The sequence below is a fragment of the Phyllostomus hastatus genome, unplaced genomic scaffold (genome assembly GCF_019186645.2).
Source record: "Phyllostomus hastatus isolate PE091 unplaced genomic scaffold, TTU_PhHast_1.1 phas_contig_40, whole genome shotgun sequence".
NCBI classification, from domain to species: domain Eukaryota; kingdom Metazoa; phylum Chordata; class Mammalia; order Chiroptera; family Phyllostomidae; genus Phyllostomus; species Phyllostomus hastatus.
Genome location: NW_025333872.1, coordinates 29,402,806 through 29,425,086, shown reverse-complemented (window position 1 = coordinate 29,425,086; position 22,281 = coordinate 29,402,806). Strand labels below are relative to the sequence as shown.

General features: G+C 38.1%; 1 protein-coding gene across 1 annotated transcript; it reads right to left on the bottom strand.

Annotated features, from left to right (window-relative positions):
* Positions 1-2,000: 2,000 nt before the first annotated feature.
* Positions 2,001-18,708, bottom strand: DDX43 (DEAD-box helicase 43). The gene is made up of 16 exons (XM_045844082.1): positions 18,459-18,708; positions 15,424-15,479; positions 14,587-14,713; positions 13,593-13,730; positions 10,290-10,371; positions 9,160-9,316; positions 8,816-8,934; positions 8,022-8,132; positions 7,499-7,640; positions 6,942-7,042; positions 5,927-6,014; positions 4,553-4,680; positions 4,249-4,358; positions 3,602-3,740; positions 2,743-2,830; positions 2,001-2,117 (listed from the first exon to the last, which is right to left on the bottom strand). Exons 1-16 carry the CDS (start codon positions 18,706-18,708, stop codon positions 2,001-2,003), a joined length of 1,953 nt encoding a protein of 650 aa, XP_045700038.1.
* Between the last annotated feature and the right edge of the window lie 3,573 nt (positions 18,709-22,281).

Below are 22,281 nucleotides of genomic sequence, written 5' to 3'. Positions count from 1 at the left end.
CCGAATGAAATACTCTTCAGTAAACACAGAATTAAAGGGCTGTGCATGAAGACAGAGACAGCTGACCTTTATATCATAGACAAATCTTTATTTGTTAACAGTCTTTTTCATTGGCATGACAGTATGCAAACAACCTTTAACCCTTTACAGATTTTCCTCAATACAGCAACATTACAGGAGACAACCTTTACTTTTATATTTTTTTAAATAAAAATAGTAAAAGGTGAAAAAAAGCTTAATGGTACATTCCTTAATATGCATGAAAAAAGATTTTCAAGTTAAATACTTTTGATTTTTATTAAAGAAAGTATAACATCTTCAATTCTACATTTAAAACACTGTTGTATTAAGAACTAGTCAGGTCTTTTCAAACACTGCCGGCACGTCTCCACACTTCCCATAGTTTAGTGTATCTCCAAAGAACCTGAATTCTGAAAAATAAGTAGTAAAAAACATAAACTGCTGTTCCCAAATCTTTTAAAACACTTTTAATTGTGATGAAATACATAACAAAACTTAACCATCCTAACCATTTTTAAGTAATGATTCAGTAGTGTTAAAGTGTTAAGATATATTCTTTGTTCTACAACCAATCTGCAGAATTTCTTTTCATTTTCAGTGAATTTATTGGGATGACACTGGTCAACAAAGTTACCTAGAACTCTTTCATCTTGCTAAACCAGACCTCTATACCCAGTAAACATTTCCCCATTACCCTCCTCCCACCAGCTCCTGGCAACCACCATTCTACTTTGTCACTCTTCATCAGCTACCCTAGACCCCATGTAAGTGGCATCACACGGTATTTGTGCTCACTCAGCATAATATCCTTTCACATAATGTCCTCAAGGGTCATCCATTCTGTGTCGTGTGTCAGAATTTCCTCTTACACACCACTTTGTTTATCCATTCATTCACAGCGGGGCTGCCGCCACCTTTTGGCTATTATGAATAAGGCTGCTATGCACACAGGTGTACAAATACCTTTGAGGGAGCCTGCTTTCAAATCGTTTGGATGTATACTCAGAAGTAGGTTTGCTGGGTTGTAGTTTTAATTTTTGAGGAGCTGCCATATTTTGGATTAGGGATGCACTGTTTTACAATCCCACCAACAGTGCACAAGAGTTGTGGTTTCTCCACATCCTCGCCCAACACATACATCCCTCATGGGTGTGAAGTAATTTTCTTGTGGTTTGGATTTGCATTTCCCCAGTGATGAAACTGAGCACCTTTTCATATGTTTCTTGGCCATTCATACGGGGTTGGGCAAACATAGGCAAAAGTATGGGAAATATTATAATAATTAGTACATACTAATACAAAAGTAAACTGTTTTATGTACTCACAACTGTAGGCCTACTTTTGCCCCATGCTGTATATCTTCTCTGGAGAAATGTCTGTTCAAATCTTTTGCTCATTTTTAGTGGGGTTGTTTGTTTCTGTTCAGTTTTAGGAGTTCTCTATATTGTGCATATTAATTCCTAACCAGAAATAGGATTTACAAAAATATTTTCTCCATAGTTTATTCATAAGGTGCCCTACTGGACATTTAGATAATAGTCTTTTCCAACTACAAATAATGCTGTAATCTTTACTTGTACATGCAAACATATTTACAGAATATATTCTTAGAAGAGGAACTGCTGGATCAAAAGGCGTATGTACTTTAATTGATACATTACCAAGTTGCTCAGAAGTGGTTATGATAGTTAATACCTTGACCAACTCCATTATACTCTTGATCTTTCTGTACAACCTAAAGTTTACTTTCTTAACTCTGAATATTTCTAACTCTAAATAAGATATAATAACTGGAAGTTAGGTAACTTTAGGTAAAGAAAAACACTTAATAATTCATTACGTTAATAACTCCTAGAGATAATGCTGACTGCAGTAAACATACTAACAGCCTAGTTAAGGAAAACAGGCATTTGAAAGACCATCTATTAATCAAATGTTACCTCTTATAAGTAGGCTGGTACCACTTTTCGACGTAAACATTAATAATAAAACTTCTTGGGTTTTCCTTGGGGTCTTCCCAATTTTTTTTCCACTTCTTTTTTCAGTTTATTTGCCTTGTATCTCTCAGCCATCGACACAAGCTCCTCTGGGATACTCTGAAGCCATTAGATGTGTTTTTAGGATGGAGATTATTCTTTTAGTATAGCAGCTTTTCCATGACATACTAAAATGCCTCCAAACCATTTCAATCAGAGAATGTCCAGAACAGATTACATGACATTTTTCAACAGAATGAAATGCATCTCCCTGCATCATAAACTCTGAATTTATCTTTAATCTATAAAATCAGACTGATTTTAAAAACACCTGTGACTGCACCCCCCCCCCCCCGGCCCGCCCGTCTGTAGAGCCCCCAGGTGCTTCCCAGTGCCCTTAACTTGCCTTATCTGGGGCCACCTTCGGTATGTTCTCTCTCATCCCTAGGCCAGATTATGTTCCCCTGCTGGGACACTATCCCATTCTTCTACAGGTCTCCTAGCCCACCGGTTTCTTCCTCAGCAGGGTTTTCAGAGAGGCTCAGCCCCATTAGACTATGTTCCCTAATTATATAATAGTATAGCTCCTCATCTTTGTTTGGCTACAGTCCTCATAACATGTTTGATTACTTGTTTAATGTCTGTCTTTCCTGGTAAGCAATAAGCCCCAGTACTCAGAATAAATGAAATTATATGAATATTAGAAAAGTGATATGAGGTAGAATTCCGAGTTTTATATTCTCACCTGATTTGCTCTTTCCAGAATGTTAATTAATTCATTGGCAACCCTCCAATCACTTCTAGTGATAAGGGTAATTGAAACTCCAGTCCTCCTGTAAGGGGGGGAGGTGGAGAAACTCATGCCATTTGATTTGTAATTAATATTCATTATTCAGTTAGAAAAATAGAATAATAAAGACAGCAGCAGCAAAACCTCAACTTTTTCACAAGCCCAGATATGTATTATATGTCAGAATTTCGCATCGTTCAAACAGCAATGTGGAATCCAAAACCTGCAGTTGTTTAAAGGGCATATTACAAGGGTCTGTGCTAGCAGTGTTCTCAGGGACAGAAGGTTCCCTTAAACATGCCAACTTCGATGAGAGTGACCACTGGGTACCCATCAGTTTTTTGACACCCTAGACATAAAGTAAAAAGTGGAAATGGAAAGCTACATGCAGCTAACCACAGAGGGGTCCAGTTGAACCTGAAACAGGCCCACTGGGCAAAAATGAAGTAGGAAAGCAGGTTCTGGGGCGGCTCAGACAACTTACAGGCAAGAGAACAAAAGTTTTCTAGATAAAAGTAGGAGCCAGGGTTAGCTTTTTTATTTCTTTTTTTTAATCCTCACCCGAGGACATGCTTATTGATTTTAGATGGAGGGGAAGGGAGGGAGATGGGGAAGGGCAGGAGAGAGAGAATGGGAGAAACAGCAATCTGTTGCCCATGGAACATGTCCCAACTGGAGACTGAACCTGCACCCCAGGCATGTGCCCTGACTGGGAATCAAACCTGCAGCCTTTGGGGTTTATGCTCCAACCAATGGAGCCACATGGGTCAGGGCCAGAGTTGACACCTTTCATGGGCAGGCTATGACTACTTACCCAGCTCTTCCAGTGCGTCCTACTCTGTGCACATACTCTTCTATGTTCCGGGGAAAGTCATAGTTATAGACATGTGTGACATCATGGACATCGAGACCTCGAGATGCCAGGTCAGTAGCAATCAGTATTCTCACTTTACCTAGAGAGTAAAACCAAAGGATTACAGACACGTTCTTGCATAAGCCAATCTAAGACATATCAGAAAGTATATTTGCTCCTAGTATCTGACCAGGTGAAGTATTACTGTCTTTAATATTAAAACACTTAAGGTAGTGAAGATGGAAAGGGATATTTAGTTTTTCTTCTCAACTGCTGGCAAGCTACCACACAATAGATACCATGGTTCAGCAAATGGTCCCTGAATCGTCTGAGCCATGTCATAAAGATCCATGCATCTCAGGTAAACTAGGAAAAATCTCCCCCATGGCAAATTGTTGCCTTGACACCCAGGTTTAAACATCAGCTCTTTTGAGTTTGGATAGTTCTGAGAGTCTGGTCAGTATTTATAGCTCTAACAAGTATAGTCTGAGGTCTGTAAACTGAGGGCAGATCTTAGAAATGGGTTCCATGGAAAGGAGCTGTCACTTGGCCAATCACATGCATTTCACACTTTTCAAATACAACAAACAGTAATTGAATAAATGTACCTGTTTTAAAGTTTTCTAGTGCTTTCTCTCGATCGCTTTGTTCTCTGTTACCATGCAGAGACTCTACTGAGACATGTCGGAGAATCAGGTCACTGGATAAGTGATCAGCACTGGAGCAAACAAAGTCAGTGATCTTAAGCACTTATTCTAATGCCACTATCAGCTCGCTATTTTACTTCTATTAGCAAAAGTCTGAAATAACCTACTGAAAGCCATATATACCCCCACTTGAAATTAGTATACAAATAAAAAGAATGCTAAACAAATCAATTTGATGATTAAGGATATAAAGAAAAATACCTACACAGCTTTTCTGCTGACAAACACTATGACTTTGTCTTTGGGAGACATGCTCTCCAGGAAAGTTTGGATATGAGATCGTTTCTCTTCTTCTGTGGTGACAATTATATTTTGCTTCACAGTACTTACAGCCTGAAAGATTTAAAGATCATAGCATATCAACACTGATAGGCAAATACCATAACTTGGCTCAAAATAAATCTTATTTCCACCAGAGATTAATGTTTTAATAAACTGCTAACAGGAAAAAGGCATGGCCTCACAAAAATATGTATCTACTCAAGGATTTGTAGCTTAGCCTTTCATGTTTTATCACTTACTCACCCACAAGGAGTTGGAACTCCTGAATGGTTGGCAATGTGTTGAAAGTTGGTTACCACTGTAGGAAAAGAAATAACCGTGGAGGGAGACTAATCTTACAAAAAGTTTCATGAATTTTGAATGTAGCCCTTACTATGAAGAAAGATGATTAGTATATACACAAAAGTTTCCATTCAATGAGTATATTGACAATGCAATGCAAAATTCCAAAATATCATTAGCACTATTTTTTGAGCCAGAGATAAAATAGATGTTAACAGGACTTAATGAAAGGAAAGACCCAAGCATTTATTCTGCTTTTCATGAAATCTAACAAAATGGGCCTAGGCAAAAAGCCATCACTACTACTAGTGATTAAGTAAAAAGGGACAATTTTCATTAATAGTTAATTGAAAAAACAATTATAATTATTAAGTAAAAGGCCAGAAAACTTTATAATGGAAAAAGAGGTATAATGGAGATCTTTAATTATAAATTATATAATTATTAACATCATTTCAACACACTGAGCTACCTGAACTTCACAAAAACAGAACAGTAGGCTTAAATATATGCATAGCTGTGTAGACTTGTTTAGAACCCGATTCTCATGGGGTTAATAAAAATGAGATATCCAGAAAATAGGAACAATGACTGGATGTTTGATGGTATTCAAGGATTATTAAAATTGTAGGTATGATATATACTACAGTTATGTTTAAATTAACCTATTAGACACATATACTGAAATGTTTATGGACAGAATCATATATATATAGTATTTGCTTTAAAATTAGGGAGTGGGCAGAGATTTGCAAAAGCAGAGTAATTACAATTTCTATAATTCATAAGAAATATTTCGGAAGATGGTTTGACTTTGGGTGATGAGCACATAATGCAATATGGACACCATGTATCATAGAAATGTACACCTGAAACCTATGTGATGTTATTAATCAATGTCACCCCAATAAATTTAATAAAAAATAAATGTAATAACATATTAAGCAATCAAATAAAGCTCTCCATTTGCATTGGAAAAAATATTTTTAACAATAGTAATAAAAAACAAACTTACAACAAGATCCAAAGTACCAACATATACAATCATTGGCTCTTTCAAATAAGATTGTGCAAGTCGACGGACCTCATATGGCCATGTTGCACTGGAAATAAAACAAGAAACACAAACATGAAAAGTTTACTATGAAACAACCATTACTAAGTTTCTCTAAGAATGCTACAATCCAAATTGCTCATGAAAGACAGAAGTAGTACTTTTCAATAAGGACTTCAGAAAGAATTGCTCAACTTTAGTGAGGTTACTAGAGGAAACCTTTAAATATGTTTAATAAACAGGTTTATAAGCCAAAGGTGAAGGAGATTTAGACCTTAAACTCTAATCTTTGAAAAGGTAAAATGTATTCAAGTGTTAGATTTCTCTTGGCCTTTATAAAAAAACCAAAAACCTTGTATTTTTCATACACTGTCAGCAGGCAAAACTGAGTGCTATGCCAAATAAAAACATTTTAAGTGTACTGATGAAAGGATATATAAATACAAATGTTTCTTGTATATTATGGAAGTAACCACCTTTTATACTTTCACATTAACTAGCTGGGAAAAAAAGAAACAAAATGAGGAAATTTAGTATATTTCCTCAATTATATACCATTCTTTTTTATGATAATGACACAAAGAAGAAAATGGTTATGAATTACTCTACATTTAAATAACAATCATTGCTTCCCCAGTTTTACCTTGGGCAAAAAAGTATTCAGTAGTTAAATGATTACCTCTAAGAACAAGGGATCACTTATTCAAATGTGAGACCCCACTATGAAACTCGGTCTCTCCTCCTGGTACCCTCTCTCTGTTTTTATAGAAATCTGTCTGTAACTTAGGAAACCAATAGTTCTCGTTACACTGACACACTGAATTGCTATACTCACTGATGACATGATACGTTTCACCTAAGGATCTCAAAATACTTTCAAGAAATGCTCTCAAAATCCTGCGGGGAAATTGACTAAAGACTGGATTCTATTCTGATGATTCCTATGTTGCAGACTAGCAGTGGGGCACAGACCTACCTTGTCATAATAGTCTGCCTGTCTGGGCGCACATCTAGTAAAATCTTCATTATCTGGGGTTCAAATCCCATATCCAGCATCTTGTCGGCTTCATCTAATACCTGCATTAAAAATGTTTGTGGCTAGATAGATATGAGAGGTAGCTAATATGTATTCTTTCTTTATAAATATGATACCAACAGGTTATTTTTTCTTAGTTCCCCTATTCCTAAGCTAATATTTTAATTTCTCCAGGAGAAAATAAGTGGTTTGTGGTTATAACACAAATTGATTCGATTCTTTCTAGGTGAGTTAGTATTTTCTAAATCTATTTAAAGAAAAAAGTTTATACCTAAATATCCATGTGGATTTTGATTTTCTTTTGTACTTATCCACATTTTCCAACATTATAAAAACATTAAAATAAAATGATCGTAAAATGCTTATTTTAACATATTAGAGGGAATGGGAAATATCCCTACAATATAAAAATATTATAAAATGGATAGCCATTCTAAAAGACTGTTTTAATAAGAGTTTAGTTCTTCCAGTATCTCAGACCCCTACTCCATGATTACCAAGTAGGTTATACTTTTCAGGTTGACAAAGTTATTCATTTGCAGATCATTCAGTCTTCCAGGAGTTGCAATAATGATATCTACACCTTTTGTCAGATCTTGTATTTGTCCATTTCTATCTCCACCGCCATATATACAAACACTTAAAAAAAAACACAGAGGTTCATGTTCAGGCAAGGAATATCCCAACACACTCAAAATCCCAACCAACCTAAGTGTCTAGGGTATAAAATAAAAAGTATATAAATAAAAAAAAAGTATCAGATGCCTTTGGTACTATTTGCCCCTTTCTGAGAACTATCAATACCCACCAACTGCAGCGGTGTGTCTATCCTGAAGAGCTGTGTCTGCATCATTGTTACTGACCCCACCACCCTGGCTACACTTGGTCTGGGTCAGGGATAATACCTGACCCGTGCTGGGCCAATCAAATTCTCAAAATGTGGGAAAAAATAATGAGAGAATGTGTGAAGCTACAAATGATTAAGGTGCTGATGCAGGAATAGCCAAAAAAATGACTTACTTTTTAAGACCTTTATATGAATACTTAGAACATTCAGCTTGCACTTGAAGAGCTAGTTCTCGAGTGGGTGTAAGGACTAACATGCCAGGTCTATTCCTTTTGTCTCTAGCTCTTTGGAGAGAAAACAGAATATTAAAGTACCTCCCTCAGATGCATGGAACATGCATTCAGTGCTATCAAAATTTGTAGCAATGAGTGTCAAAATTGCATACATTCACCATAAAAAGTGGAGAAATGTGGAAAGACATTCAAACAAACAAACAAACAAACAAACAAACAAACAATCCAAGGGCCCAGATGCTTTCCTGTGTCAAACATTCTCTCACATAGTCATACCGGACATGATAATTTAAACAAATTTTTTCCAATGCTTCACTGCTTCCAAAAAATGTGTGGTTTTTTTTTCCTTTTATTGATTCCAGAAAGAGGGGAAGGGAGGGAGATAGAAAGGGAGAGAAGCATCAAAGTGAGGGAGAAACACCTATCAACTGGTTGTTTCTTGTGTGCACCCCAACCAGGGACTGAATGCACAGCCCCCCTGCAAGTGCCCTGACTGGGAGCCCAAACAGCGACCTTTCCATTTGCCAGATGACACCCAACCAACTGAGCACAATGGCCAGGGACTTTCCAAAAATGTTTTGTAAATTTATACTTTTACCGGCACAGTACAAGTGTATTTTCCTGAGACTAGGTATTACCTTTGGACCAATGTAACATACAAGGACACTGTAATTGCATTTTTGATATCCAGATCTATTAACCCCTTTAGAGAACTCAGCTATAGAAATTCTTACACTGGTTGAGAGTCAAGGTGGATAAGTCCAGGCATTAAGTAGGACAGTGTCTTCCCTGTTCCGGTTTGGGCCACTCCTATAAGATCTATTCCTTGTAGAACTATCGGCCATGCCTGTGACTGAAACAGAATGATAAATAGTAAACTAAAAAGTCTTTTCTTTGTGTCAAGTGTCCCTCCTGTCCCAGCCCCAAAACTTTTCTCCACAAACACTTTCTGCTTGCTGAGAACTGGTGGTGCAGGAAATGCTGGGGAAGTGCTCTCTAGTGATTTAACTTCCAACAGGCAGTGTTTAGGGGGGAAACCATTAGAGAAATATTAGAATCAAAGAATTATTCAGCATACCTGAATTGGTGTTGGCTTTTGAAAACCTGCCTTTTTAATGTTTTCCATAACTTCAGGATAACATTCAAAAACATCCTCAAATGTACAAGTAGGATTGGGGATAGGACGTTTCTCTCCATCTTTCAAGTCATCACACACTATATTGTAATTTTCTTTCCTTTAAGGGAAAACAGCATGAATATTATTGGCCTTGGACACTTTACTTTCCAAGCAAGAAATTTTCTGGCACTAGTTCAGGTCGGATCTAGAAATTCAACTGCAACTGATTAAAACTAGACTGTTAGTAAAGTTACAGTAAAATGTAATCATTAAGAAATAGAAGTCAGCCCATCTTTTTCTTACCAGAAAAGTCTCAGAAAGAAGGAGAAAATTACATTGTATGTGTGAATGGGCCAGTGAAAGTTTCATAGAAAGGCCAAGAACAGAGCCTGAAAATTAGATGCTGCATGATTCAAAATCAGATTTGGCAAACACTTGAGGGCCTACAATATTTCACACATATTTCTTTATTTTAACCTCAACAATCCTGTGAAATGGAAATTATTCTCATTTGGCAGGTGAATGAATATTAGCTACTTGTCTAAGGCCTGAGCCCTACCCCAGCCCTGGGATAACTATTGTTTCTGCAATACTATCTTAATTTTATAGCAAACATTAACTTTAAAAATGCTGCCATTAGGACCTTTAATTCCAGATAATAAGGATTGAATAGTAAGATATTATTCTATTATTCAGATAACAGATCAATTTATTATGATTTCCAACAACTGTAGGAATACTCTCTAAAACTCGATTCCATACAGCAAGAATTAATCCCATGTTTTTTTAATTTAAACTATTAAATTAAAAATTCAGTTCCTCAGTTATACTAGCCATATTTTAGGGGTTCAAGAGCTATGTATGGACAGTAACTGCTCTGTCAGACACAAACATAGCCCTTTTTCCACCGATGCAGAAAGTTTCATTGGATAGCAATACTCTCATATATACCAAATAGGATGCAGCCAAGTTTTCATCTGAATATGTAACATGTAGACTCCAAATACAATCATTTCAAATCTTTGTCCGATGAGTTATTTGGTTACACAACTATATAAATACTCACTTAAAGAAGTAATAAAGCAACCCACCTCCAAAGGTCTACTTGTGCTTGTGACATAGACCTTGTTGTTTCCGACTCCACATAAAAGTTTTTCTTAATTGGGGGTAAATCTGGGACAAAGATGAAATTCAAACTTTGATAATGACAACTTCCATTTCACTGACACTTATTCAAAGTAACAGGAATCACACGAAATACGTACCGGGTTCACCTCGCATTCAGTTTTAGACAGTTGTTGCGCAATTTGCCAGTCAGGCCTAGGCCAGAATCTACATCTCCCTTTTTGAGTTGTCTTTTAATTACATTTTTCACACAAGAAAGAGATCTTTAATTATAAAATTAGTATAGAAGAAAAAAACAAACTTTATAAGACATGATCATCACAATTGATGAATCTCTCAAATACAGTAAACTGATATTATCTTTTCTTTGAAGGTCCATCCCATTATTGTTTAGGAATAAAATATTTATCTTTCTACTCTAAGAAGCTATATATCTTTTTTTTCATAAATGCCTATTGTACCTCCTCCAAACTTAAATCCTTTCTCCGGCCACCCATCCCAAATCTCCCCAACACACATCTTGTCAAGGTGGCACTGGAAACTTAATGTGCACACAGGCTGACTGCCAGAGTGGAATTAGTTATCACTAATATTTGTCATGTATTAGTGCATTAGCATTTTAATTTTAAATAAACGATGCTGTGCTGCTGCCTCTTTCCAACAGCCAAGTTCAGTGCTCAAACTTCCTCTGAAATGCAGTGACCGGAACGTGGAACATTTTATTCCATATATATATAATTCCAAGTAAGAATTTCAACTAAAGTTAAACAAATGTTAAAGACCCATTTCTTCTCAAGAACTGCATGCTCATTAAATGTTTTTCCCTTTTATTTTGCCCTTGTCAGTCAGGATGGTCCAGGATCAACTGGCGCTCAATTACAGCAATGGTGTTAACAACTCATGGTCAGCATGCTCATTCCCTTCATTTTTCCCTTGGGCCTTGTTTTCTGTTTTATTAAACTGTTGCAGTAAGCTATCTCAAATAAGGCAAGGTATAGGTAAGTTTAATATTTTAACTTCCCATTTATAGCACAAGTCACAATGCAGACAACATAGAAAGAAGCATGTCCTAGGAACTATAGCCTTGCAAATTTTACTATCATTTTTCATATACATCTCATTACTAAAAGTTATACATTTTATAGAGAATAAAAACCTCAATTAAGAGCAACACCAACACCAACTCTGGCTGGTGTGGCTCAGGAAATTGAGTGCTGGCCTGTGAACCAAAAAGTCGCTGGTTCAATTCCCAGTCAGGATACATGCCTGGGTTGTAGGCTGGGTCTCCAGTTGGGGGCATGCAAGAAGCAACCACACACTGGTGTTTGTCTCCCTCTCCTTCTCTCTCCCTTCCCCCCTCTCTAGAAATAGATAAATTTAAAATTTTTTTAAAAACTTTTTTTAAATATATTTTATTGATTATGCTATTACAGTTGTCCCATTTCCCCCCTTCATTCCCCTCCACCCTGTACACCCTCTCCCACCCACTTCCCCCCTCCCTTTAGTTCATGTCCATGTGTCATACTTGTAAGTTCTTTAGCTTCTACATTTCTCATACTACTCTTACCCTCCCCCTATCTATTTTCTACCTATAATCTATGCTACTTATTCTCTGTACCTTTTCCCCCTCTCTCCTCCTCCCACTCCCCTGTTGCTAACCCTCCATGTGATCTCCATTTCTGTGGTTCTGTTCCTGTTCTAGTTGTTTGCTTAGTTTCCTTTGGTTTTGCTTTAAGTGTGGTTGTTAATAATTGTGAGTTTGCTGTCCTTTTACTACACGTTTTTTTTAATCTTCTTTTCTCAGATAAGTCCTTTTAACATTTCATAAAATAAGGGCTTGGTAATGATGAACTCCTTTAACTTGACCTTATCTGAGAAGCACTTTATCTGCCCTTCCATTCTAAATGAAAGCTTTGCTGGATAGAGTAATCTGGGATATAGGTCCTTGTCTTTCATGACTTGGAATACTTCTTTCCAGCCCCTTCTTGCCTGTAAGATCTCTTTTGAGAAATCAGCTGACAGTCTGATGGGAACTCCTTTGTAGGTTACTGTCCCCTTATCTCTTGCTGCTTCTAGGATTCTCTCCTTCATTTTTACCTTGGTTAATGTAATTATGATGTGCCTTGGTGTTTCTTCTTGGATCCAACTTCTTTGGGACTCTCTGATGTTCCTGGACTTCCTGGAAGTCTATTTCCTTTGCCAGAATGGGGAAGTTCTCCTTTATTATTTGTTCAAATACGTGTTCAATCTGTTGCTCTACCTCTTCCCCTTCTGGTACCCCTATAATTCGGATGTTGGAACGTTTAAAGATGTCCTGGAGGTTCCTAAGCTTCTCCTTGTCTTCTTGAATTCTTATTTCTCCATTCTTTCCTGTTTGGTTGTTTCTTTCTTCCTTCTGGTCCCCTCTATTGTTTTGAGTCCCAGTTTTCTTCCCATCACTATTGGTTCCCTGTGCATTTTCCTTCATTTCTTTTATGGTAACCTGCATTTGTTCATCTAATTTGCAACCAAAAACAACCAATTCTGTGAGATTCCTGATCACCGGTGTTTTGAACTGTGTATCTGATAGGTTAGCTATCTCTTAGTCACTAAAAAGGATGAGTTCTGGGGCACTGATTTGTTCTTCTGTTTCAGCCATCTCTCTCCCTCTCTCTCTCTCTTTTTTTTTTTTTGGTCTGGTCGCTCCCCATATGGTGAGGGGCGGAGCCTTAGGTGTTCACCAGGGCTGGGCACTCCAGTCGCTAGATTGTGACATTGTATGTGAGGGTGGGGTCGAGAGGGAACAATGGTGGTAGGACCTCAGTCCCTTCCCTGGGATCCTGGGTTGCGCATTCTGCCCTGCTTCACAATAGCCACTTCACTGGGTCTGCCAGCTGCCGCTTGCATACTCAGGGTCCACCTGCTGTGATCCTGTGCACTCCAGATGCCTTACGCGCCCCCAGTTGCCTTATGCGCCCAACTCTCCCTGTTCTCCATGCCATGACCCTCGCTGCGACCCGCGCCTGGCTGCTCGTCTCCACCCCTCCTACCAGTCTGGATGAATGGGTCTATTTCAACTTCTTGGCTGTCCGACTTCCATTCAGATAAATTTTTTGTCAGTTTTGGGTGTTATTCTGCCTCTAAATTGTTGTTGTTCTAATCTTGGTTGTGCGTGGAGGTACGGTGTGTCCACCTATGCCTCTATCTTGGCCGGAAGTCCTAAAAATTCTTAAAAATAAAAAAAAGAGAAACGCCAACACCACATGTAAATGTTAGAATACAGCACAAACCTGCCCACTTTTTTTCCTCCCATTTCAAAGCATCTTCTCGAATTTGATCCCAATCAATTAGCAGTGGCGGATCTTCTGTAACAACACTGTCATCAGCCCTTACGTCTCTTTGAGCAGAAGGTTGGGATGCAACAACATCTGTTAAAATATTTTTACCTAATTAGTTTCCAAACAAATCTTATTAGTACAAAATCCCCAAAACCATTTTACTATTTTCTGTTTTAAGAACCAGACAGTGATGCTTGCAATATAAAACACAGGGTTTTTGTGCTACAGAACCATGGCAATTCTGGTCATAGTTCTTGTCATCAGTTATCAGCTTCAGATTCATGAAATGGGGAAAATGGGAAAATGTAGCTTTCTGGAGAAGTAGCGCGAGAGCCTAGTGTCTACTAAATCACATAAATCACTTAATCTTCACAATAATCCCATGAGGAATATGTTCCCCCAGGTTAACAGACGAGGAAATGGGGTCTTACAGGGTTCTTAGGGGTTCCACCAAGAAACACTAAGAGGCAATGCTGCCACTTGAACCCAAGACTCCTTTCTTTTCACTTCCTTATTGCTTCTGAAAATGGTTCAATAAGCTTTTTCTTTAGTTCAAGCAGATCTGAGATTTCTAAAATATCAAATAATCAGGCAGTTTCCCCAGTTAGTCATATTCCAGGGAGGAGACTATAAAAACAGGAGGCCAGGACTAACTCTTGCTCTATCATTAATAAGAAGAATGTTTCTTTAAAAAGTTAGTGGGCTTTTTTTCTCACTCATCTATGGCTAAAATAAAACAGATAGGCTTAACCAAGGAAATTAAGTGTTTTCATTTGAGGAAAAAGCATCCTAGAATTCCACAGAAAAAAATTCTGTAACAGACTAGATTTCATAATAGCAACTTAAAGCTTTAGTAGAAAGAAAAGTGTCAGGTATAATATGGCTTATAAAATGTAATAAAATTTTTAAAAATGTTACAGGGCTTTAGTGGGCAAAAATTACTTACCAACTCTGGGTTGTGAGTTATAATTTTGTTGTTTTTTAACAAGATTATCTATCACTGCTTTTGCTTTTTTCTGCATTGCCTTGCTACCAAAAATTTTGATTTCGGCTTCAGGACACCCTTTTATTACCTATACACAAGGAAAAAATTGGTGATTGAAGTCCCCTTGCCACTTGCCCCTCCAACAATCACTCTACTTTTAATAACATGAAAGTATAAAGTAAATGTAGTACTGCTATCAATGGGTGCCTGAGATATTATGTAAGGCTTTTATACAGGAAAAGGTCATGAACACGCATAATTTGTGTTCTGGAAAGATTGCTCTGGCCACAGCTCTTTGGCCAGTGAAGAAAGGTTAGAGGAGGACCATTGGAAGCAGGGTGCTTCAATTAGGGGGGAATGCTTCAAATGATGTGATTTCCTTAGAGAAATACGGGAAATGGAAAGAACTCAACAATGATGGCCTGATTGTGGGATAATGAAAAGCTAGTGATCTGTGCTTGGAACATGGTGCGTACTGAGATTGGGAAACAGGAACAGCTCAAGGTTTGAGGAATGGGGGTCAGGAAGGGCATGACAAATAGTCCCCAGAGATCTCATTCTTCAGCAAAGACTACCTCTAAAGGTTTTTACCTGTATGAGTAAAAACAAAACAAAACAAAACAAAACAAAATCCGAGACCTGGAAATGGCCCATAGCTCAGGTGAGTTCTTGAAAAGAATGGTGGTATGAAGAGCTGTGGCAACTTATCTACGTTACCACAGTATGTTCGCAACTGAGCAGAACTAGAGTTAGGAATGAACTATGAGCTTTTTTGACTTAAGAACACAGATCACCTACCTGTATTTTGGTGTTTGTTGTACTTTGGATGTCTTTTATTTTTGACCCACCACGACCTGTTTTAAAAATAAAGATATTTTTTAAAGCAATTTGACATACTGTACCTATGACTATTAAATAATAACACTTGTGTAAGAACCCCTTCAACTTCAAGTAGTAATATCAACTAGCAAGTCAATGACTACTTTCCAGATTTATGCCTTCAAGTTTAAGAGACAGTTTCATTATCTTTTGCATGCCAGATTGGTTTGTGATGAAAAGTATATGGATTTATCAAATTTTGAAATTTTTGGCTAGAAATGAAAGTTATTACTGTGTTCTTAGCCTACTTATTTTCTGGCTACAAATTTAATAAAGGTGCTATTTATTCTTTGGCTAAAAAAAAAAAGCAAGTTGAAATAACTAAGGGGGATTTACCTACTTTCCTCAAAGAACCATTTGTAGTTCTTTCTTAAGTCATCCAAACAAAGGCTCCTAGGATCCAATGATCTCTTTCAGTATGGAAAAAGGGAAGCAAGCTTTTTCTATCCTCAATTTTGGTGGGTGGTAAGAGGCTCCTTTTCTGGAGGTAGGTACTAAGGATTCATTAGCAGCCCAAGCAAACGAATTAGATCCAAAGTGTTGGCAAGGATGTAGAGAAATCAGAACCCTGCACGTAGCAACTCGACAACAAAAAATCCCATTAAAAATGGTCAAAGGTCCTGAATAGACATTTCTCTAAAGAAGACATACAAATTTCCAGTATGCATATGTGGTAAGATACTGAAATCATTAGGGAAATGCAAATATTGAAACCATAAGAAATCTCCTTGTAAATGTTACAATGGCTATCATCAAGAAGATAAGTATTCAGGAGGATGTGGAGAAAAGGGGAGCCCTTGTGTACTTGATAGGGACGTAAAGTGGTGCAGCCACAATGGCAAACACTACGGAGTTTCCTTAGAAAACTAAAAATGGAATTACAGTACATTCCAGCAGTCCCACTTCTGAGTATTTATGCAAAGGTATTGAAATCAGGATCTCCAAATGCTATCTGCACTCTCATGTTCATTTCAGCATTATTCACAATAGAGGCAGAAACAACCTAAATGTCTGTCAACAGATGACTGGATGAAGAAAATGTGGCATGAACATACAACGGCAGTTTTCCATTTGTGACAGTAGGAATAAACCTTGAGGACATTATGTTAAAGTGAAATAAGCCAATCATGAAAAAACAAATAGTGCATGACTCCACTTCTAGGATGTGTCTGGTGTAATCAAACTTGGAAAAACAAAGCAAAATGGTGGTTGCCAAGGATGGGGGATGGGAGATGAGGGAACTGGTGAGTTATTCAATGGGTAGGTTCAACCATGCAAGATGAAAACATTTTAGAGATCTCCTATACCACAGTATTCTTACAGTTATCAATACTGTACTACACATTTAAAATTGTTTTGTAAGTTAGTTATATTTATTTTTAAAAATTGCATCCAGAATCAACATCAAGTGGGTGGTCTCTAGCACAGTGCTTGCATTTTGCAGGTGCTCTGTAAGTGTTGAGAGCTTAAGTGATTTTTAAAAAGTTTTTAAATTTTATCTATTTTTATTTTTAAAAAGGATTTTATTTGTTTATTTATTTATTTATAGAGAGAGGGGAAGGAGGGGAGATAAATATCGATGTATGAGGATGTACGAGAGGAACATCAATCAGCTGGTTCTCACAGGCCCCCAACCAGGCACCTGGCCTGCAACCCAGGCATGTGCCCTGACCAGAAATTGAACCAGTGACCTTTCAGTTCACAGGCTGGTGTTCAATCCACTGGGCCACATCAGCCATGGATTAAGTAATTTTTACTGTAAACTTAGTGGCTTTCATTATGGAGCATCATTCTTCAGATCTTTGAGCATGACACACCTTGAGAGGTCAATTAATCTCTGGCTGGTCAAGCAATCAGTCTTATATTGTTCTATTTCTTAACAGCCTACAAAATCTGTTCTTTTTTTTTTCAAAAAAGGTTAAAAACGGGGAGGGTAAAACAAAATATCAGCTCCCAAACCTAATAGTAAAATGCTGAAATTCATCACCGGATTTAATAAATGGGACACATCTGAATTCTGATCATTTCTCTCTCTCTTTTTTTAAGATTTTATTTAATCATTTTTAGAGAAAGGGGAAGGGAGGGAGAAAGAGAGGGAGAGAAAGATCAGTGTGTAGTTGCCTCTGAGTCCCCCTACTGGGAACCAGGCCTGCAACCCAGGCATGTGACCTGACTGGGAATTGAACCAGGGACCCTTTGGTTAGCAGGCAGGACTGAATCCACTGAGCCACACCAGTTAGGGCTAAATTGCAATCATTTCTAAATGCTTCAAAAATGAATTTATACTCAAGATATACTAAGAAAAAGATCCTGTCTTTCAGCAGATAAATTCATATTTAGCTTTAGTCCACGTGTCTAGTTTCTTGTTTGTGCCCAGTGCTGTACACTGTAAGGTTGTGGGTTAGTCCCTGGCCAGGGCAGGTACTGAGGCAACCAATAGATGTTTCTCTCTCACATCGTTATCTCTCTTTCCCTCTCTCCCCCTTCCTCTCTCTCTAAAAGCAATGAAAGAATGTCCTAGGATGAGGATTAAAAAAATATTTAAGTTAAACTATATGCAAGATATGGCTACTTCTCTAAACAGCCCTTGAATATCTTCTACCTTCTTATCTTTGGTTAATGGCTCTATACAGTGCTCAAAAAGCTTGATTTCAGCAGTGTTTTGTAGTTCATTTTGGGGTAACCCTGATCTTTTATCCCAAAGACTTTCCAAGTCTTCTGAGAGTTTGCTCTCCCCAAACACCGTCTCCATAAACTACAAATGGTGCATTAAATGACATTATTCTAGTACCACAAGATACTAAAAATGTCACCGGGAAAGACCTGAATCGTATTAGGTGGCAGCTGACTGGAGGCAAGGAGAGGGCAGAAGGGATGCCCTTGCCCAGGCTTCAGCCCTGGCCCTACTCATTCTTCAATCCTGGTCCTGCCCTCGCACACCCATCCTCTCTCACCAATCACCACGCCGACCCAATCGTTCTTCAATCCAAAGCAGAGCGGCGGTTCCCAGGAACCATCGGCCACAGGTTGCTGGAGGTTGGAGGGGTCCCTCCAGTCGCTGTCTCTGCCGCCCCTACGGCCACCTCGGCCTCTCCGATTCCGCTCTTCCTCTGGCCCCCTTTCCGGAGCCTGGGACACTGCCGAGCTTGGCCGAGAGGCAACGACCCAGGAGAAGGCGTTGGCGCCCACTTCTTGACTTGACATGGTACCTCGAAGAAGATTCGGGGAGTCCGACGCCGTACCCGCTCGGCCCTGCACTACCCCACCGTGCCGCGGGTGGCTATTCTCCAGGAATATTCACGCAGCCGCTACTGGAGGAGGCCGCGCGAGGCCGGCCCGGCACGCGCGCGTTTATCCTCCGTGGCCTCACATCTATTGGTGGACAGGAAGTTGTGGGCAGACCTTCAGGATTGGACCAATCCACTCTCGTAATCGTGTGAGCGCCACGTCTGTGTGAATCAATGCGCCTACGTCTGTTTCTTTTTAGGTGTGGGGCTGCGCTGAAGCTCTCCGCACTTTTCCCTACTAAACTCCGGAAGCGTTTGTGACCTTGACTCTCAAACACTCATCACTTTTACAACGTGACCCTATACACACGTAAAACATTTGAAACATAAAGTTTACAAAACAGCATTTATCATGGCTATGTGAGCAGCGCTTTGATGTATTTAAGCCTATAGTAGTTGTCAAACTGTTGGTGGTAATCGACCGATTTAATAGCCCACAGTTTAAAAATATAGGGCCTGAGAGCTATGGCTTCAAGACTTGACCTGAACATTTGGTGTAGTTTTAGGGCTAATGAAATAAACTGAATAAACGCCAGAGGGATTCCCATACTTGCAGCCTGGCTGTGCGGCTGGATATAGTATTCCAGGCAGGCAAGCCAGCTGGGGGTGCCCCTGCTTTGATTAGGGTCTTCAAATTGTCTCAACAAATCTCATGTCAATCATCCACCAAACGTTGCAGACATTTATTATGATGCCAGGAACTGTGACCTGTGCCCAGGATTAAAGGAAAAAAAAAGGACTAGACCTGGTCCATCCTGGGTGGATGGATCAACTCACGTGAAATTAACTACAACTCTCAATGTGATCATCTCTGGACAAATAGGATTACAGGGCCATTGGAGAACCCAGGAAATAGATAAAAAGATAAGTGTATTATACATTTAATCTCTATTCTCTAATCTTTAATCTGAAATGGATAGTATTGATCATCTTTACAAAGGAATTTAGTTGGAATAGATTTGCAAATATTTTATTGAGGATTTTTACATCTACATTCATGAGAAATAGTTTGTGATTTTCTTGCAATGACTTCATCTGATTTAGTATTAGGGCAATGCTGTCCTCATAAATGAGTTAGAAAGTTTTCCCTCTGCTTCTGTTTCCTGGAAGATATTGTAGAAAATTAGTATAATTTCTAAACATTTGTCAGAATTCACCAGTAAACACATCGGGACCAGGTACTTTCATTTTCCAGTTATTAATTATTCACTCAATTTCTTTAATAGATATAGGCATATTCAGTTTGTTTCTTTTTGTGTTTGGCAGATTACATCTTTCAAGGAATTGGTCCATTTCACCTAAATTATCAAACTTCTGGGCATAGTATTTCTTTATTATCTTTTTAAAGTCCATGGGATCTGTATTGATATTCCCTCTTTCATCTCTGGTATTAGTAATTTGTGCCTTCCCTCCTTTTTCTTAGTTAGCCTGGCTAGAGTTTTATTGGTTTTACTTTTTTTCCCCCAAGGAACCAGCTTTGGTTTCATTGATTTTTTTTCTATTGATTTCTTGTTTTCAATTTCATTGATTTCTTTTCTAATTTTTTATTTCTTTTTTCCTGTTTACTTTGATTCAGTTTGCTCTTCTTCTTCTAGTTTCCTAAAGTAGAAAATTTGATGATTGATTTTAGATCTTACTTCTTTTCTAATATATTCATTCAATGCTATACATTTTCCTCTAAGCAATGTTTTTACTGCATTCCACAAATTTTGTGTTATTATTTTCATTTAGCTCAAACTATTTTATAATTTCTCTTGAGATTTCTTCTTTGACCCATGTATTATTTAGAAATGTGATTCATCTCCAAGTAGTTTGGGATTTTACAGCTATCGTTCTGGTGATTGTTAGTTCAATTCCACTGTGGTCTGAGAACACTGTTGACCATAAAAACAAAGTCAACTAGGCATTTGCCACCAAAAAAACTTACTCAGGCCCTGGCTTGTGTGGCTCAGTGGATTGAGTGCCAGCCTGCAAACCAAAGGGTTGCTGGTTCGATTTCCAGCCAGGGCACATGCCTGGGCTGTGGGCCAGGTACCCACTTCAGGGTATGTGAGAGGCAATCACACATTGATGTTTCTCTCCCTGTCTTTCTCTCTCCCTTCCCCTCTGTCTAAAAATAAATAAATAAAATCTTTAAAAAATAAAATAAAAAATAAAAAGAATTTGTTCAGGAAAAAGAAAGGATTTCAATCCAGTGCAGACATGATGAGCCACATGAATGAACTGAACTGGAGAAAGATGAAGTACTATATAGAATGGAAGAGAAAGTTAAGGGGAGGGACTGTTTCACCTTAGAGCTATGTTGTAAGCATAGATTTCTTCGCATAGAGCTCTCTTGATAACATGGAGTGTGTGTGATAGCTCCTCCCACACGTCCTCCCAGTTTCTGTCCAGGTTAAGGTCTCTGGCAAAAATTTTAACCACAGACATTGTATGATTTCTACTCTTTTAAATTTGTTAAGGGGTTTTGTAAATCCCCTTACAAATATTTTCTTTATTTTAATGACGCTGGTACAGGCAATGTCCATTTAAAACCCATATCCCAGACCAAAAAGTACAAATGTAATTTTAAAAATGTAGTGTTCTGTTGTACATATTTCTTCATGAGTAACTTTAACTGCTCATGAAAATTAGAACCTTTCTGGGATATTCTGACAAGATTTTTCTTTGAGCCCTGGCTGGTGTAGCTCAGTGGATTGAGCACGGGGCTGCGAACCAAAGCATCGCAGGTTCGATTCCCAGTCAGGGCACATGCCTGGGTTGCAGGCCACGGCCCCCAGCAACCGCACATTGATCTCTCTCTCTCTCTCTCTCCCCCTCTCTCTCTTTCTCTCTCCCTCCCTCCCCCCTTCCTTCCCTCTCTAAAAATAAATAAATAAAATCTTTAAAAAAGAGCATAAAATAAAATTTTTAAAAAAATAAAAAAAAAAGATTTTTCTTTGCTCTTAAAATGCTTTCTCTTCAGTGAAGCCATCTTGGAAGTTAGTCCTTTCTCTCACTTATCTGTCATCTTGACTACTCCAACCTGATATTCCTCTTTTGGTACAGACCCTTAGATTTAAAAGTAGCTTCAAGTTAAGAAAGTGTCATTTTCCCACAGTTCAATTCTCTGAAAAACTTTTATCTCCCACTGAAAGTTATAGTCTAGGAGCTAAGCAATCACATGCTAGAACTTCAGAGCCTATTAAAGAGTCATCATGAACACATGCATTGGTTGAGCTTATTTATCACAATCCCAAAAATGCAATCCTGAAAAAGGTGGCCTCCCTGTGCACACATGTAATATTTTAAAAGGGGGCTGAGGTCTGATCACCAGAAATCAGCACAATGAAAACAATGAATAATGGGCACTAGAATTCAAATTACCACATGTTTTAAAGAGATGGGGTGCTAGTTTCAATTCTATTTTGAAAATCCCATTAAAAAATAACTATTTTAAAAAATAAAAAATGACTGAGGGAAAAGAAAAAAAATAAAAACAATATCTAAA

Excerpts from the sequence above, each read along its gene's own strand:
- DDX43 (XM_045844082.1), bottom strand. The coding sequence starts at position 18,708 with ATGTCAAGTCAAGAAGTGGGCGCCAACGCCTTCTCCTGGGTCGTTGCC. Across the intron at positions 4,359-4,552 it reads TTTGTCAGCAGAAAAGCTGT|TGCTGATCACTTATCCAGTG; the intron begins GTAGGTATTTTT and ends TGTTTGCTCCAG. Across the intron at positions 2,831-3,601 it reads GGACGCACTGGAAGAGCTGG|GAGGACTGGAGTTTCAATTA; the intron begins GTAAGTAGTCAT and ends CCCCCCTTACAG.